The following is a 19,451-nucleotide window of genomic DNA, read 5'->3' as shown; positions in this document are numbered from 1 at the left end:
ACTTAGACATATTAAAATGATTAAAAACTTAGATATGTTTTACATGTGTTGAATAATGAATATGGAATCCAAACTAGATATTGTTGAGTACGTCTATAAACTGATGACCCTACTACCTTTCAGATTCATATACCTTGACAATAACTAGATATTGGGGTTTACGTGTGTCGAAGCATCGACATGAAATGAATCTGACCTGATCCATTACGATGTTTCCACGGATTTTGAGATGAACGAACCGCATCTTGAGCTTCTCCTCCGGCTGCTCCGGATCTGCAGTGACTTTTTTGGGGGTGTGGAGGTGACCGCTAAGATGATCTTGAAGATCTCTTTTTCACAGACACAAAAACTGGTGGTGGCACTTATTGAGCATGGCCTCTAATAAGGAGGTGAAGACCCCCTTATATAGAAAGCCTCATGGCCACCATCATGGTACCCTAATAGGGTTACCTCCACAAAACCCCCTCAGCCCAATAACATTGTATTAGTCCATATAATAAGATAAGCCAAATATATAATAAATTTAGGATTGTAAAACCGGGTTTAATACCATACCCCTACAAGCCCCCCCAAGTCCAGCGTTGCTCCTGGGCGCGCAAGCGCTTAGGTGGAGCGCTGGACTTTATAAGGTGTGTTAGGGCGGTTTTTTCCCTTTTCTTCGGCTTTATCCTTCGAGTTTTGGGAGATTTTCTCCATGATGGTGACGTGTTGTGGTTTAATGATAATGATGGTGCGCTAGTATGAATAAGATATAGCACGCATCATAATAATAGTGGCGCGGGGCCTGATAAAAGATAGAGTGCGCGTCATAACTTGCGCGCGAGGAAGCTTACGAGCTATAAAAATGATACAGCTTGCGCGCGAGGCGACTTACGAGCTGACTAAAAAAAAAGCCTGCGCGCGTGAGGCGACTTACGGGGCAATGAAAATAACAAAAGCCTGCGCGCGGGGCGTCTTACGGGCTGTAATAATAATAGAAGCCTGCGCGCGTGGCGTCTTACGGGTCTGAGAATAGTAAGGGCCTGCGCGCGTGGCGTCTTACGGGTCTGAATCATAAAGCCTGCGCGCGGGGCGTCTTACGGGCAATGAGAATAATAAAAGCCTGCGCGCGTGGCGTCTTACCAGCTATAATAATAATAAAAGCTTGCGCGCGAGGCGTCTTACGAGCTCTAAGAATAGTAAAAGCTTGCGCGCGAGGCGTCTTACGAGCTACAAGGATAACGAAGCTTGCGCGCGTGGCGTCTTACGAGCTGTAATAATAATAAAAGCCTGCGCGCGAGGCGTCTTACGAGCTATAAGAATAATGAAGCTTGCGCGCGTGGCGTCTTACGAGCTGTAATAATAATAAAAGCTTGCGCGCGAGGCGTCTTACGAGCTATAAGAATAATGAAGCTTGCGCGTGTGGCGTCTTACGAGCTGTAATAATAATAAAAGCTTGCGCGCGTGGCGTCTTACGCGCTATGAGAATATAAAAGTCTGCGCGTGGGCGACTTACGGGTCCTGAAAATAATAAAGCCTGCGCGCGGAGCGACTTACGGGCAATGAGAATAATAAGCATGCGCGCGGGGCGTCTTACGGGTCTGAGAATAATAAGCCTGCGCGCGGAGCGACTGACGGGCAATGAGAATAATAAGCCTGGTGCGTGGCCAACGGGTTTATGAGGATTCCCAACCTTTAAGTATGGCGCAGAGCCGTATGGGAAATTATGAGGATTCCCAGCCTTTAAGTATGGCGCGGAGCCGTATGGGAAATTATGAGGATTCCCAGCCTTTAAGCATGGCGCGGAGCCGTATGGGAAATTATGAGGATTCCCAGCCTTTAAGCATGGCGCGGAGCCGTATGGGAAATTATGAGGATTCCCAGCCTTTAAGCATGGCGCGGAGCCGTGTGGGAAATTATGAGGATTCCCAGCCTTTAAGCATGGCGCGGAGCCGTGTGGGAAATTATGAGGATTCCCAGCCTTTAAGCATGGCGCGGAGCCGTATGAGAAATTATGAGGATTCCCAGCCTTTAAGCATGGCGCGGAGCCGTATGAGAAATTATGAGGATTCCCAGCCTTTAAGTATGGCGCGGAGCCGTATGGGAAATTATGAGGATTTTCAGCCTTTATCGCTTACGCGCGGCCTGCGCAATGCCTCCTTTGTTCTCACGCGCAGATGTGGTGCGTGAGCGTGCATGATGCGTGAGCATCTGATATGCCTGAGCATACGTGGAGCCCAATAACATGCGATGCGTGAGCAGAGGAGATGCGTGGGCATGTGATATGCGTGAGCATACGTGATGCGTGAGCATACGCGATGCGTGAGCATACGTGGTATGCGTGAGCATGCGTGATGCGTACACGTGTGACATGCGTGAGCCGAGGCGTAGAGTGATCGCCGGGAGCGCGCATGCGACCCGCTGTGGCGTAGTAATCGCCGGGAGCGCGTATGCGGCCCGCTGTGGCGTAGTAATCGCCGGGAGCGCGCATGCGGCCCGCTGTGGCGTAGAGACCGCCGGGGCGCGCATGCGGCCCGCTGTGGCGTAGAGACCGCCGGGGCGCGCATACGTCCCGCTTTGGCGTAAAGACTGCCGGGGCGCGCATACGACCCGCTTTGGCGTAGAGACCGCCGGGGCGCGCATACGTCCCGCTTTGGCGTAAAGACCGCCGGGGCGCGCATACGTCCCGCTTTGGCGCAGAGACCGCCGGGGCGCGCATACGTCCCGCTTTGGCGTAGAGACCGCCGGGGCGCGCATACGTCCCGCTCTGGCGTAGAGATCGCCGGGGCGCGCATGTGGCCCGCCTTGGCGCGAGTGATCCAAAGATTTTGAATATCCCATCAGGTAGGTTTTATGAAAAAACCAACAGATCTGATAGGGTTTTTGGATTTATGAATGTGCAGTGTGGCTGCTGCTCAAACGAACCCAGATCTGAGAAACAAAGATCTAAAGGTTTTTCCCCAAAGCTCGGTGGTTTCTTCCTGTATATTTCCAGATCTGGAAATACTTTAGATCTACGGGTTTTTTGGATTTCCGTAGGTCATCTGAAAGAAGAAACCGTGTATCCGAGGTATCGATGAAGAGATTGGAGGGCCGAGACGAGAAGCAAAGTGCAGTTCATTGCCGTCCCACGGATGGCGCCAATGTCGAAGCATGAAATGAATCTGACCTGATCCATGACGATGTTTCCACGGATTTTGAGATGAACGAACTGCATCTTGAGCTTCTCCTCCGGCTGCTCCGGATCTGCAGTGACTTTTTTGGGGGTGTGGAGGTGACCGCTAAGATGATCTTGAAGATCTCTTTTTCACAGACACAAAAACTGGTGGTGACAGTTATTGAGCATGGCCTCTAATAAGGAGGTGAAGACCCCCTTATATAGAAAGCCTCATGGCCACCATCATGGTACCCTAATAGGGTTACCTCCACAAAACCCCTTCAGCCCAATAACATTGTATTAGTCCATATAATAAGATAAGCCAAATATATAATAAATTTAGGATTGTAAAACCGGGTTTAATACCATACCCCTACAACGTGTATTTACCAATGAATACAACATATTTTACTTTTGTATTAATGTATTTATTGCTAGGAAATACGTTTATTCACCTGTGATGTTTACTTGTTGAATATGCAATATATTCGGTGAATACCAACTACATTATAATGCATTCTCAATCATGAAAATAGATCTACGTAAAATAGATCTTCGTCTCACGTATTTGACTGGTAGAAAGTGGTTCATATTTTTTTCAAATGATTCTTATGGTCATGTATACATGGAGCTCAATATAATTGGATTTTTCATGCTAAGTGTAGGTGTGTTGTTAGTCAATGATCAAACTTTTTAATAGATAAAATTTAGACAATTACAAGGGTTTTTTATTTATTTACTTACTTTATATATGTAATATTACTTTGAGTTTTTATTCATGTTTTATATATGTGTAATCACAAGTTAGATATGTGTGTTTACATGTGTAAATAAACCAATTAGATATAAATAATTACTTGAGAGTTTTCATTCATGTTTTATTCGTTTATATATAACACATATATATAATATAATTCAACCAATTATTGTTGTAGCGTATTCTAGAACAATAAAGTCATCGCCATTAACTAATGGTTTCAAATGTTTATTAAGATTTGTTGGATTATACCAAGTGATTATCCATAAGTACAGCTAAGTCAGTTCTAAAGTAGATTAAGTACTTAAGATAATGAAAATGAAGGTTAGCATGAGATAATGTCATTGGTAATCCAGCCAAAAGAGTGGGTTTACTTAGATCCAAATCAATAATTAGATTAAACTGTGCTCTTGGCCATCATTAATTATTGGTAGGTTAGATTCATTCCAATCAATTTGTTTAAAAATCGCCATTGGGGTGGTGGTCCAATGGTAGAGGCAAAGCCTCTAAAAAACACCTAATGTTTGTGAAGGTTGTGGGTTCAAGTCCCACTTCAGGGATTAAGAAATTTGCCTTTCAAAAAAAAATTTGTTTAAAAATCATTAAAACCCTCTGTTTATATTTTTGTGGGTGTATATTCTGTTAGAAAAAAATTTAAAAAGTCTCATTTTTATTTAAAACCATAAAATATATATAGGAGAAACAATTTAAAAGGTCAAACTACTTTGCGCACTCTTATCAATATAAAATTTGTAGCCCGGAAAGATATCCGCTCACCCTTTAGTTGGATCGATGTCGACCACAAATAGAAGAAACATGACTACGACAAGTATCTAGAACGACAAGTTGTTAAAACTTTAGCTTAATCATTTCGGTATACCTAACTTGACCTAATACAAGTCAATCCAAAAGATATTTGATTTTTATAAAAGTTAATAGAGATAACCATTTAAGTTTGTAAACAATAGAATAAAGTTGATGCCATGACACGCAAATTAAACTAAAGCGTGTCAAAACAGAAATAAATCTTTGTCAGAGTACACTTGAATATGAATAGTTTTTATATATCCGTGAATATGCTACTAACCAATATGATAAAACGCAGTTTACATTAGACATTTGACTGTTAGGAAGATTAAAGACAGAAAGCTTACTAGAGGGACTCAAGTGGAAACATATTGGATCCTAGATCCAACTTACTTTAAATTAGACAACCATCTAAATGTAAATTAGATAACCATCTAATTGAATGGGAAAGAAAACATGGGGACATAACATAACAAAAAAAGACAAAATGAAGTGGATCCCACTACACATTAATGGGACTACACCATGTTATAATAAAGATAAACCTCCTTTGATAAAATGCTATTGGCCAAAGGAAAAAAGATCCCACTAATCACATGGGATATTATCATTGTATCAATATTATGAGTCCCTTTATAACAACTGCCAGACAATCAAATTAGATGATATCAATCAATCATTCATTCATTTATTCAGGTTCTGTTAGACTTGTGAAATGTTGTTGATACTTGTGTAACAACTAACAATATATCATATACACATTCTAAATTCAATTTTTAAACATGTGTTGGCCAAAGTATCATCTTATTCTAACTAGATTATTCATTATTCAATCAATAAGGCTGCTAATTAATATCCATAACAGAATATACTAAAGCAAATAGAATGATGAGAATCTTACATTTTAGGTTGGTGGAGGGCCATGATAGCTGTTTTGTGCATCTGAAAGTAGGAAGAAACCAACAGAACCAAGAAGCATCACTAGCAAATAGCTCAGCAGCACAAACTTTACTTTCTTTGAAAACCGCTCAACTACCGAACCCTTATCTTCATGTGAAGTACAGAACTGTTCGATCACTGTCTTGATCAATGCATCCAGAAGTTTCTTGTAATTGGGCTCAATGTCAGATGAATTCAAAACCTGAATTATTGATTCCCTTAGATGCTTTACTAATGGTTCTGGCTTGACTGATTTTGATTCTTCTATTGTAGCTTCATGAATCACAGCATCTGTAGTTATTTTGAATGTTGATGATGGTGGAGTTGTTTCAGCAGTTGTTATGCATGACAGAGGAGTTGTTGCATCAGGTGACTTGGATGACAATGGAGTCGTGATAAACGATGGTGAAATATGTTGATTAAAAGACGCGATGTAGCTCTGAAATATGAAGAGGAAACTTATGTTACTACAGAATTAAATACTGTAATAGCGAATATTAGCACATAGCATATGGTAATGACTAGCTAATGCTAATTGAAGTGTGAACTCATATTACACTATAAGCATGAACATGAGCTCAGATTGGAGAAATAAGCAATAATAAACGGTTAATATGATATAAAGACCAATGGAAGAAAGTACTGCATTTGAATCAGATCACTTATGGCATTAAATTTCAAAGGAACAGTTTTTACCTAAGAGATGTAATCAGTTCTAACTTCTAAGAAGCAAACATTTACAATGTTTTCGCTCTAAACTTTTATTCTTGAAAAATTGAGGAGCAACTCTAAACTACATATTTAGATCCTATAATAACAATAATCAGAATAATTAGCCAATGTTAATTTAAGTTGTCCAATTTCAATCAATGTCATTCATGTGATGAGCTTCGTCAGATGATTTGCCGTGTAAACAATTAAGTTTCTGGTCTTCTTATAAAGCGTGTTTCTAGTCTTCTTATAAAGTGTAAACTCATATCACATTCTAAGCAAAATAATGACATCAGATTAATAAAGATAAGAAATCATAAACTGTAAATATGAAATAATCACCTAGGGCATTTACATTCTAGTTAATTTTAATTCAAGTGTGAGCTCATATCACATTCTAAGAAGGAAAACGAGCTCCGATTAGAAATATAAGCAAATAATAGTTGTTAATAAAAATTCTCACCAAGTGTAGAATGTACTGTGTTTGAAACAGATCACCTATGCATTGCTTTCCAAATGAATATTTTTCACCTAATAACTAGTATCACTTGTTCTAAGAAACAAACATTCACAAGGTTTTCGCTCTAAATTACAGTAATTACTACATAATTAAATTCTATAACAGCCTATATAACCTATGGCGTTAAATCAGATCACCTATGGCATTTACACCGTTTTTGGCCTAGGGCTGCAAACGAGGCGAGCTGCTAGAGATCGGCTCGTGAATAAACTCGTTCGAGCCGAGATTAAACGAGCCCGAGCCTAAAAGTAAGCTCGTTAAATAAATGAGCTCGAGCCCGAGCTTCGCTTATTGAGCTAGATCCGGCTCGCGAGCCTAAACGAGCTTGTCATTGATATAATTTCTTAAATTATATATTTATATATGTCGAATAGTTATTAATATATAGATATATAATATGTTATGAAAAATAAATAAATAATATATATTATGTTATATATAAACTTATAGTATGCAAACGATTATAAATATATAAAAATTAATTAAGAAATTGTAAACGAGCGGAGCTCGAGCTTGAAAAATTACTCACGATCCGAGCTCGAGCTTTAGAAATAGAGATTGAAACAAGCCAAACTCGAGCTCAAGCTCTGTGTAAGTTAAACGAGCCGAGCTTGAGCATAGTCGAGCTCAGGCTTGGCTCGCTCGTTTGCACCGTCTGTTTTTGCCCTAATTTTCTATCACTGATGTAAACATGCATGTTTACACTCTAAACCCTTGGATCCATATCACTTCACTTCTCCACAACACTAAAACAGGCACACACATTCTAAGCAGGCAAACAAAATCATATCGGAGAAATAAACAATCATAAACGGTTAATAGGAAATAATCACCAAGTGTAGAAAGTACCGTGTTTGAATCAGATCACTTAGTTTGTACCGAATAACTGTTATCACGTGTTCTAAGAACCAAACATTTACAATAATTTCGCTCTAAATTTCTATTTCTGAAAATTTGAAGAGTACCACTAAGCAACTACGTAATTAAATCCTATAATAACAAAATTCTAAGCAGGATCAAATATTGTAATAACAAAGATTAGCACATAACAAAGGGTAATGACTAGCTGGTGATATTTTATGTATGAGCTCATATCACACTCTAAGCAGGAAAACAAACTCTCATTGGAGAAATAAACAATCATAAACGGTGAATAACTGAATATGATATAATCACTAAGTATAGAAAGTGCCGTGTTTGAATCAGATCACCTATGGCATTAAAATTTCAAAAGAACGGTTTGTACCGAATAATTGTTATCATTTGTTCTAAGAAGCAAACATTTACAATATTTTCTCTCTTAACACTCTATTTCTGAATATTTGAAGAGTACCACTAAATTACAACATAATCAGATCATACAATCACAAAAATTAGCATAATTAGCCAATTTTAATTTAAATAATCCAATTTCTATCAGTGTCATTTATGTGATGATTTACTGTGCAAACAATATACTTTCTGGTGTTCTTTTAAAGTGTAAACTCGTATAACATCTAAGCAGGATAATGGCATCAGATTGAAAAAATAAGAAATCGTAAACTGTAAATATGAAATAATCACCACATGTAGAAATTGCTCATCTATGCCATTTACATTCTAGCCAATTTTAATTTAAGTGTGTGCTCATATCACATTCTAGGCAGGAACACGAGCTCCAACTAGAGAAATAATAAACAGTTAATATGAAAATATCACAAAGTGTAGAGAGTACTGTGTTTGAAACAGATCACCTATGCATTAAATTCCAAATGAACAGTTTTCACCTAATAACTATTAATATCAGTAGTTCTAACTTCTAAGAAGCAAACATTCAGAATGTTTTCGCTCTAGATTACAGTAATTACTACATAATTAAATCCTCTAATAACCTATATCAATATAAGACCACCTATGGCATTAAATCAGATCACCTATAGCACTTTCATTGTTTGAGCCCAAATATTCTATTTCTGATGTAAATATGCATGTTTACACTTTAAATGTTTAAATCCATATCATTTCACTTCTCGATTGATTGATCAGCGTCAATAGTACCGTGTCCGAATCAGATCGCCTATGAGACTAAATTTTAAATGAACAACAGTTTGCACCAGATATTGTACTAAGAAGCAAACATTTACAATGTTTTCGCCCTAAATTACTAGATAATTAAATCCTATAATAACAAAAATTAGCATGATTAGCCAATGTTAATTTAAGTTGTCCAGTTTCTAATGTCATTCATGTTATAAGCTCTATCAGATGATTTACCACACAAACAATTAAGTTTCAGGTGTTCTAAGCAGGATAATAACATCATATTGAAAAAATTAAAAATCATAAACAGTAAATATAAGCAATCAGAACAGCTATGTAATTTACAATGTTTTTGCCCTAATCTTCTAAACCTAATGCATATAGGCATGTTTACACTCTAAACTCTTAGATCCATACCACTTCACTTATCCACAACACTAAAACCGAACCGAACTGAAAATATACCTCAATGGATGCTTGATCATCGTAAAACTCAAACGCCTCTGAGATCAAAGAGCCTCTAGCCGACTCAATGTCATCGGAAACCGGAGGCTGATCAGAGTTCAAGTCCGTTTTAGTTATCTGTACATTACAAAATCAATCACGAAAATAAGAAATTCAAATTAAACAGTCGAATACGTAGAATTAGGTTAAATGAAAACAGCGATATAAGAATTGAATTCAAATAACATACATCTACTACGATTGATTGATCAGCTTCAGCTAACGAGATCTTCTCAATTGAATCCTCTACAGTAATCGGAGTGAAACCGGAACTCGCGGCGTTCGGTTTCGTAGTCTGTTACATCAGATCGATACGATTTAAACCACAATTGTAAACAAAACGTGACGATTAGTGATTAATAATAATAATATTGTGTTTGTTACCTTTTGTTGCTGGTGATGTGGCTTCTTTGATGGAGGATTAATGGATTTAAGCTTGCGAGTGGAAGGAAGAGGTAAGTGTTCGCTCTTTGGAGTTTGAAGTTCGTCTTTCATTTCGCTGTTGAGTACGGACAAATTGGGAGTGGTTTTGGCGCCAGAGTTTTCAAGAGTGTTTGTTTATAGAGGAACGGTGAATATGAATGTGAATGAGAGAGAGAGTTAGTTACAGGATGGCCCGTTAAGTTTGTTTCAATTGGGAAAACAATTCAATGGGCCGAGCTAGTGTGAACTACAGGTGTAAAAAAACCAGTTTCTACCAAACTAGATCCCAAACCAAACCAGACGGCGGTTCGTATAGCGGTTTGGGTATTCATAATCAAACCGGTTTTTTTTGTCTTAAACTGGTTTAAAATCAGTTAAAAAGGTTCAGTTTGTAAAATAACCGGTTTTGTACACCTCTAGAGTGAACTATGAGACTGCGGTAATCTAAAATTTTAGTTTCATATCTTATTGTGACAGTGGCGTAGGAACTTTTAAAACGGGAAGGCCGAAAAAATTAGAAATTTAATTTATTACACAAAAAATCAAAATTTTCACCAAATAAAAAAAAGTAACTAGTTCTTTTAGTTTGTTTAGTTTGGGCTATCAAAAATCATATATTATCCATCACTTCTTATTCTAAAAATATTACTATAAATATGTGTTATATTTAAAAAGTTCTTAGCTAAAAAACATAGGGGTCGAAACCTTAAAGCTCAAAAACATAGGGGCTGACCCCTCCTCGCCCTTAAAGAGTTCCACCCAATGGCAGTTTGGTGTGAGATATCGGTATACTTATTACATTATAAACAATTGTAAGTTGAGATTCCAAATATATTTCTTACTATTCTGTTTTTTATGTAATTTGGTTACCAAAGGAAATTAGAAACAGAAATCAAAAATCAATGAATTAGTAGATTCTTCTATTATCAAGGATAAAGACAATAAGTATGGTGAAAAAAATATGTATACATGTATTGTTCAAGTAAATGGGTATGTATCTTTTGGGTAATCTAATCAAAATTCTTCTAATACGGCAAGTCTCATACATGTAAGATTTATTAAGTTAATCTCCAATCCGGTCTCATACTTGTAAAGATTTTCTAAATTAATCTCCTACCCGGTCTCATACCTAAATACATATCCCAAATGTTTAAGGTTTGCATATCTGGTTCAAGTTGTCTATCATCCATATGTGTAAAACGAGTCAAGTTGTTTGTGAGCTACTCAGAATTAGATCGATAAATTTTAAAACATGTCGAGCTTCATAATTTTTAATAATACGAGCTCAAATAGTGTGAGGCTGAGACTCAAATCCAGCTTAATTACACTCTTGGAACAGGGAAGCAAATGGTCTATAAAGCTGTTATGCCTTATCATTTTGTTTTACATTTGAATATAAATGACTAATAAATTACATAAATCATCGTTTTGTTTAAAGTATAAAACAATATGAAAACCGTTCTCTCGTAGAAATATTTACAGAAATGATTCATATGAAACTATTTGTTACTGTATATATATGAAGAAACACTAAGTGACCCCGGGCAGATTACGGATAATCTGGGGGTTAAATAGATGTTTCCCACGAGGGGTTAGGTCCGGCAAAGATGGTTCTTCTGATGACCTGCAAAACAGACACCGTGAGCTTGTCACTGAGAAGGGGGGGGTACCTCCTTGTGACCACCCTCCGGTGTGAGAATCAGACTAGATTGCTCTTGAATATAAGTGTATATTAAGAGGTTGCTAGAGAAGATAAGATAATATAAGATGTCATAAGATAATCCTACCATTCCAAGGTGTTGGAGTATTTATAGCCGAAGGTAGGTTTCCAAGAAGGTACAGCCGGCTGAATAGTATTTATGTTCTGCCAACTGTGGGCTACGCACATGCCATGCTGGTGGTTGGTGGGTAGGCAGCGGCTGATAGTGACCAGGCCGGCTGTGTACTATTCCTGTTCCACCAACTGCAGGCTATGCACGTCCTCCGACAGGTTGGTGAGTAGGCAGCGGCTGATAGTGACATACAGTATAAGAGCGTGCTGCTCGTCATACTGTTGTCAGTGAGCTGTCGTATCTTTGGTCAGATCTTTTGTCCATACCTCGTCAGGTACAGTACAAAAGATCCTCCAGTATCGTACGGACTGGCTCATTTGGGCGGGAGTTTTCCCGGCTTTGTGCGGGAGTGTTCCCGGCTTGCTCACTCCTTCTTCAGGTGACATTACTGAATTATTTAAGAGTTAAGTGCCTTGTGCGTGTAGCCTTGCTGCGCGGGTAGCCTTCCCTGATGGCTTGTATCCGCAGCTGCGGGAACAGGCGGGGTACACCATTGGGAGGCTTTTCCTGCGGGAACAGCTTGCGTACTGCGCGTAAGGACGTCACGTCTCTGAGCATGGTGGGTCCTGTGGATCCAGTTGGTTTCTGCGCAGACGTCTCTCTTCAAGGTGAGTCTTGCGAGTTTAGCCTTTGCGCAGACGTCCCTGTTGAAGGTGAGTCTTGCGGGTTCAACTGCGCAGACGTCCCTCTTTGAGGTGAGTCTTGCGGGTCCAACTGGGCTCTGCTGGGACCTACCTCTTCAAGTCCCCCCAGTCCAATGTTCTTCTCATGAATTGTTAATAAGTGAGGTGAACTTTTGGACTTAAGCAAAGGGTTTTGAAAAGGGTTTAGTTTTAAGGTTTTCTATGGGGATTCTTCCCGCGGAAGTCCTAATGTCACGTGCAGAAATTCCCGACTTTTCTGCTTGATCTTTGGGTATGATGCGGGTAGGTCTGTAACCTCCTCGCAAGTCAGGAGCGTTGAGTTCCACTTGTGTAGATTCTCCATGAGGTTTTGGTAGTTTTGAACATAGTGATCAATTATGTTAAAACAACTAATTCCATCTTGGAGCTTCAAACAATCTAGTTCTCGACGTTCCCGCTATGCGGGGATGTTATTCCCGTTTCCGCAAGCATGGCCCAGAAGATCCTTCTTGGTTTCAATTCCCTGCGGAGTGCTCGGTATGTGAAGGGTTTCGCCTTGACACTGTACCCGCACTCGTCTTATGGTTACTTTACTTCCAAGGTATTCCTGGCTTCAATTCCCTGCGGGTGCTAAGTATCTGAAGGGTTTTGCCTTGACACTGTACCCGCACCCATCTTATAGTTACTTGGTTGCCGAGGTATTCTTGGCTTCAATTCCCTGCAGGTGCTAAGTATGTGAAGGGTTTTGCCTTAACACTGTACTCGCACATGTCTTATAGTAACTTGGTTGCCAAGGTAAGGGGTATAGTCCCGCTTACTTTTGAATCTTTTTGAAATTCGAAGAGTTGGTGAAAGGATAAGAACAGTCCAAACTGTTGAAACGTCGTCCGACGGTTTCTTCTGACAGTGTCAGGACGTGCAGGAAGTTATGGCGACGTGACAGTATATGGTCATTCCAGACGCTTTTTCAGGCGCATGGGCACGCGTGGCCGCGAAGTTTACGGCACGCGTCCTGTCAACAGCTGTTGCCAGCTTGCTTTTTCCACGTGTCAATAGTTTCATTGCACCAGCGTTTTCCTCTCTCTTCCGCATTAAATTTATCGCATTCATTGCGATGTGTATATAAAGGGAGGAGAGGTTGCATCTCAACTCACAGTTTCACCTCTCTTCTTCTTCTAAACGATTTCCGGCGAATACTCTAACTTTTCTGTCGAGCATTCTCCTGAAATTGTTCTTTACATTCAAAACATGTCTTCCGTTCATGATCTTGAGGCTACTGCCGAGGAGTCTGACGTGTATGTCGAGAATCCGTCTACTTCTGATAAGGACGATAAGAGTACTGCTGGTGAGTGCCAGTGTGCTCTTACCGTCGACCTGTACCAGTACATTGTTAGGAAGTTCATGCTCGAGTCTTTCGAGCCTGAGTTTCCTAACCCTCATCAGACGGTGTACGATGCCCCCAAGGGTAAGATAGGGGTGTATGCCGCATTCTTCGTTTATGGGAATCTCAGGTTCCCATTGACGAAGTTTGTGTACCGTGTTTTGAAGAGACACGGTGTACATCTGACGGAGGTACATCCAATGGCGATCGCCAAGATTCGCCATTTTGAATGGGTGTGCCTCATTCTGGGCGTGGAGCCCCATGTCGACCGCCTGATGACCTTCTATTCCTGGAGGTGCATCCAGGGGTGGTATACCTTGGTCACTCGGATCAAGGGTTTGAAGATCTACGCTACCGAGCGCAGTCTTCGGTCTTGGAAGCGGGAGTTCTTCTATATCTCCGCTCGCGTCGTCCCCATAGCGATGACGTTCAAGAACGGGAGAGCTCTCCCGAACCTTCACGCCTTCAACTACGAGGAGGCGGAATGGTTCTCCAAGATTTCCCGGGTCCAGTCTCCGGTTTACCGCTTTGCGGAGTCCGGGATGGTGATGCTCGGGATGAGCCGGGTGTAAAAAGATGCTGGGGCGGAGGCGCCACAGATCCCCATCGTCCTCGAATACGGTTTGAACTCTATCCCTTACGGTATGCTTCATCTTCTTTGCTGATTTAAATTTTTCTTCTAACTGTTTTTCTTTTGTTTTCAGAGGGAAACGACCTACAATCGCTCCTGTATCCGTGGGAAGCTGGTGGTCCCGCTCGGATGGGTACCCGTGCTCTTGATGAGAACGAGTTGCCCTTCTTGGAGCAAACGGCGGATCGGTTTGTGGAGGTCTACCCGCCGAGCCACCCGATTCTGAGCGCCACGCGGCCAGATAGGGAGTTATTTAACCCTCGCCCTGTTAATGCTCAAACCTCTGCTGGAATTCCTCTAATTTTGTCATCTTCTGATGAGGAATCCGCAGATGGTCCTTTCTTCACGCGGAAGAAGAAGGCTGCTGGTGGGAAGGGCAAGGCGAAGGTTGCCTCTACTGCCGATCCGGTGAATCGGTCTGATTCAGAGACCGAAAGCGAGGAGGTGGCGGGGAACCCTGGTGGTGGTGAGACAACAGTCTCGGAGGTTGAGACAGCTGCCACTGCCGCGCGACCAAGTTCTATGACGGTGACCGGCGTGAAGAGGCCGGCTCTGTCGGGTTCGTCCCCGCCGGTCAGAACCTTCAAGTTGAAGAGAACTCGTAAGTATAAATTAATTTTACCCGCAATTTCTTTCCGCCATTGTTTTTAATATCTTGTCTTCATGCAGGCGTGGATGCTACCGCATTCCAAGGTGATGCGGGGAGGAGCAGCTCTGGACCCATGACGGTAGGTTTGGTCAACCTACCCGAGGCGATGACCCAGGCTGCTGCGCCTGTTTGCAGCATTGGTTTAGTTGCTCATCCGGTTGAGGCAACTGTTCCAATTGTGACGTCTCCGCCGGCTGTCAGTGCCATATTCACTGCGTCCTTCACTGAGCCGGCGGTGAGTTTTTCTGCGGGTTCCTCCGCAGCGGCGGCCACGGTTGTGAGTTCACCTCCAGTGAGTTCACCACCGGTGGTCTCTACCGCGGCGGCTTCAACCGTGCCTCCGGCACCGGCGACTACTTCGCCCCCGGCCGATTCAGCAGGTATGTTTGGGGCTTCTAGCCAATCTTTGCCTCCTTCCCATCTGCCTGACCTCTTGGATGGATATCCGTTAGGTTCAGGTGATGGGTTCGGCGGCTACCGGCCTGTTGTCGACCCTACAGGTGCGTAAGGTGAATTTGGCCTTTTTATATTATTTTTGTTTTTTATCATCTTTTCCTAACTGCTTTTTGTTTTTGCAGTGTCGGATTCCAATGAAGTGTATGTTCGACGTTGGAACATCCGCCGAGGAACAACTCTTCGGACGGCCGTGGACTGCGTCCAGTGGGCGCGCCACGCCGCCCCAAGTGGGGCGCTGGGGGAAGTTATGTCAAGCTACCAGGAGGGTAGGCTGACAAACGAGCTTCGGATTCTCCTTGCCCGGATGCAGCCGCGCGTCGAGCTGCTTTGTCGTGAAAACGACAAGTTAAAAGCGGCTCGTATCCAAGAAGTAGCTCAGGCGCGAGCTATCCGGGAGGAGAACAGGAGATTCTCCGCCGTTGCTGCGGAGAAGGAGAAGGCCTTCAAGGCCCTTGAGGTTGAAGTTCAGGCCCGTCTCGAGGCCCGTTCCAAGGCTACCCAAGCTGTTAACGAACAGCTTCGGTTGGCTAAGGAAACTGCACGGAACGCAACTGAGAGGGCCACCAAGGCTGAAGCTGTTGTTGAGCCTCTACGCACTGAGAATGAGGAGCTCAAAGCCAAATTAGAGAGGCTCCAGCAGGCTCATGATGCCTTGGCCATGGAAGATGCCAAGAAGCTCCAAGAGATCTTGGACCAGAGGGGGGTGCTTGACCAAACTGAGCGTAAGCTAAAGGGCGTCGAAGAGGCTTTGCCAACCTTACAAAGAACGAAGCCGGACGCGCCCGTAATGAAGCTCAAGCTGCCCTCCAGGAGGCTCTGGTTACCAAGGAATGGCTTCTACGAGAAGCGTTGTCGCAGGTATGCATAGCTTCATAATATCTTTACGCTTTTCTTTGTACTTAGAAAAGGTTTTGATACTTGTATTTTTCTTGTTGTAGGTTGTGCATCGAGTCTTCACGGACACATCATATGACGATGCCATGAGCGCAGCCCTCAACGCTTCTCATGAGGATGGGGAAAAGGCTGGCTTCCTGCTTGGTCTAGGGTTCGTTGAGAAGGGCATCCCGCCTTCCAACTTCCCTTTATATGATGTAGATACTGAAGCTGCTTATGACCAAGCAGTGAACCAGTATGCTGCCTTCCCGCATCCAGTGGTGGAGAAGGTGAACGAAGTTGCTGCTGCTGATGATGGGCTAACCATTCTCAAGACCTTCCTTGAACCGCCACAGCCAACTGATGGTGCGGGTACAAGTGGGTTTGGAGGGAGTGGTCCTGAAGCTTGAACCTTTAGATCCCTTCCCACTGTTAGGATAGGTTTGTTTTTGTATAGATTTACACTCTTGTAGGCGGGTAGATACCCGGCCATTCTTGTAATACTTGAATTTTTATGGAATGTATAAATCTTTGTGCGGGTAGGACCGCCACTTTCACTGTATGACTTGCTTTATAAACGTTATATGACTTGCTCATGCATATTATAGTTTAATTTGGCACTTGTTTTACCGCATAAACAATATATGATTCGCTTGTGTATACTTTAGTTTAACTTAGCAATTTCTTAAGTACTTTGGATAAGTTATCCTTTCAACGTGGCAGATAATAGGTTAAAGTTTTGCTTCCTCTTTCGTGATTGTGCGGGTAAGACCGTCACTTTCACTTAGTGGGATGGCTAAACTTTACCTATATCTGACCTGCGTGGAGGTTTTCCTCATTTTTTCCTTGAGATTTTCTAAGTGTTCTGAATAAGTTAACCTTTCGACGCGCGGTTGTCAATAGGTTAATGTTCAGTTTCCTCTATTATGATTGTGCGGGTAGGACCGTCACTTTCATTTGGTAGGATGACCAAACTTTACCAATGACTGACCTGCGTGAAGGTTTTCCTCATCTTTTCCTTAGAAATTCTTGCCGTTTTTTGTGGTTATGCGGGTTTTGCCGCCTTCCACACGCAACGACTTCTTTTCACACTTATTTATGCGGTGAATACCGGCATATCAGTGTTTTGAATAAATTAACCGTTCGACGCGCGGTTGTCAATAGGTTAGTTCGGTTTCCTCTATCATGATTTGTGCGGGTAGGACCGTCACTTTCATTTAATGGGATGACCTAACTTTACCTATAACTGACCTGCGTGAAGGTTGGCCGTTTTTTGTGTTTATGCGGGTTTTGCCGCCTTCCACACGCAACGACTTTTCACACTTATTTATGCGGTGAATACCGGCATATCAGTGTTTTGAATAAATTAACCGTTCGACACGCGGTTGTCAATAGGTTAGTTCGGTTTCCTCTATCATGATTTGTGCGGTTAGGACCGGCACTTTCATTTAGTGGGATAACTGAACTTCACCTATAACTGACCTGCGTGAAGGTTTTCCTTATATTTTCTTTAGAAATTTGTCGTTTTGTGTTTATGCGGGTTTTGCCGCCTTCCACACGCAACGACTTGCTTTCCCACTTATGTATGCGGTGAAGACCGGCATATCAGTGTGGAACGTTCATAAGTATAAATGTAAGACCAGCGTCAATGTGATAAGAAGAATCATTTCCATTAGAAGTGGCTCTGGGCCTTTACTTTTACAAGTTTGGAATTGATCTACATGCAGATTGTGTAATTGAGCTCCCTTCCATGTTCTTGGGAGTGTCATCGAGCCTTTCGAGCCGATATGCACTTGGTTCGGAATCTCGTTGTTTACGCAGTATGTAGTCTCCGACATTGAAGCTGCAGTTTTATTCGTGTTTTCCCCAACTGGGGTTCTACACGCATTAGCCTGCTCAGCGTTCATTACGCCACGAGGTGCGTGAGCGTCCCATCTCTGACAAATGCTTCGACGATGTCCTTCAAGTCTACGCATTCCTCGGTGTTGTGGCCTCTTATCCTGTGGAAGTCACAGAATTTGCTCTGATCAGCGTTGTGACGCTCTCGGATTATTGGAGCCTTTGGCCATGGGAGCCTCTCGGTGTCGAATATCTCGGTGACGCTTTTGGTGAGTGGCGTCCATCTGGAGTTCCGGTTCGACGACCGCATGTTATCCTTTCCGCCTAACCGAGGGTGCGAGCCGGATGAGGTGTCAAAGTTTACCCTTGACTGCCAAATGCCTAGCTTCCTCTTTTTGTTTAGTCGGGCGGTAAGGACATTGTTTTCTCTTGTTTTCTAGGTGTAGAGGTTTGTGCTCTGGGGAAGATCTCTACCCAGTTGCTTTTCCGTTTCCGCGAAGCGCTTAGCTGCTGTCATGATGGCATCCCATGTGGATGGCATGCCATCTTTACCCGTTAAGGTGCGGATGAGCTCTGGGTCTTTCGCGCCCTGGATGAAAGCAGCGCGAACAAGATCTTCGCTAATATTGCCCAGACTTAGCTTCTTTGAGTTGAAGCGAGTGATGAAGTCTAGTAAAGACTCATCTTCCTCTCGGATGCAGGTGAGGATTGTCCATTGTTCTTCAGTGTACTTTCTTTGTTGACTGAAGTGTTTGCTGAACTTCTGTTGGAAGTCTGCCCAATCGTAGATGTGGTGGACCGGTAGACGGTCGAACCACGCTCTGGCTTCTCCAACCAGCGTCATCTGGAACATATAACACCACGTGGGTTCCGTCCAGTTGCTGACGGTTGCCCCCGCTATGAATCTGTTCAAATGATCGTCTGGGTCGGATATACCATCATAAGTGCCGATGTTGGGCATCTGCTTGGCACTCTTCGGGGCGATTGCTTCCGCAATGTCCCTTGCAAACTTGGAAGTTCCCGCATTTGCAACAGTTGGTCTAAAAGCTTTGGAGAAGTCACGTGGGTTTCTACCCGCGTTTTTTGGTTTGAAAGTTTCTCCAAAATTCCTTCTCGGTTGGAAGTCCGTTTCCTTACGCTTCCCTTTCGCCCTATGGCGAGGGTTTGCGTCGGTGTCGGATTCCTCCCGATCATGGTCCGAATACTCGCACTCCCTGCTCATGTTAAGCTGTTGTCGAGTGCTTTCGAATTCGTCAGCCTGTTGGAGTGAACGTAAGCGTTCATCCAACTCAGCTTGGAATTCCCTCTGACGTGCTTCCGCCCACGATTTAACTTGTTCAAGTGTTTGGCG

General features: G+C 42.5%; 1 protein-coding gene across 1 annotated transcript; it reads right to left on the bottom strand.

Moving 5' to 3' along the window:
• Nucleotides 1–5,386: 5,386 nt before the first annotated feature.
• Nucleotides 5,387–9,955, bottom strand: LOC143547108 (uncharacterized). Its single transcript, XM_077038613.1, has 4 exons — nt 9,778–9,955; nt 9,584–9,688; nt 9,355–9,441; nt 5,387–6,078 (listed from the first exon to the last, which is right to left on the bottom strand). Exons 1-4 carry the CDS (start codon nt 9,886–9,888, stop codon nt 5,605–5,607), a joined length of 777 nt encoding a protein of 258 aa, XP_076894728.1. The 5' UTR covers nt 9,889–9,955; the 3' UTR covers nt 5,387–5,604.
• Between the last annotated feature and the right edge of the window lie 9,496 nt (nt 9,956–19,451).

Source organism: Bidens hawaiensis, unplaced genomic scaffold (genome assembly GCF_021521415.1).
Source record: "Bidens hawaiensis isolate Kalapana, Puna unplaced genomic scaffold, B.hawaiensis_p1.1 tig00014618_1, whole genome shotgun sequence".
Lineage (NCBI taxonomy): Eukaryota > Viridiplantae > Streptophyta > Magnoliopsida > Asterales > Asteraceae > Bidens > Bidens hawaiensis.
Note: the sequence above shows the minus strand (reverse complement) of the source record. Positions and strands in the feature narration are given on the sequence as shown.

Excerpts from the sequence above, each read along its gene's own strand:
- LOC143547108 (XM_077038613.1), bottom strand. The coding sequence starts at position 9,888 with ATGAAAGACGAACTTCAAACTCCAAAGAGCGAACACTTACCTCTTCCT. Across the intron at positions 9,442-9,583 it reads ATCAATCAATCGTAGTAGAT|CCTCCGGTTTCCGATGACAT; the intron begins GTATGTTATTTG and ends AACTCTGATCAG. Across the intron at positions 6,079-9,354 it reads ATGATCAAGCATCCATTGAG|AGCTACATCGCGTCTTTTAA; the intron begins GTATATTTTCAG and ends TTCATATTTCAG.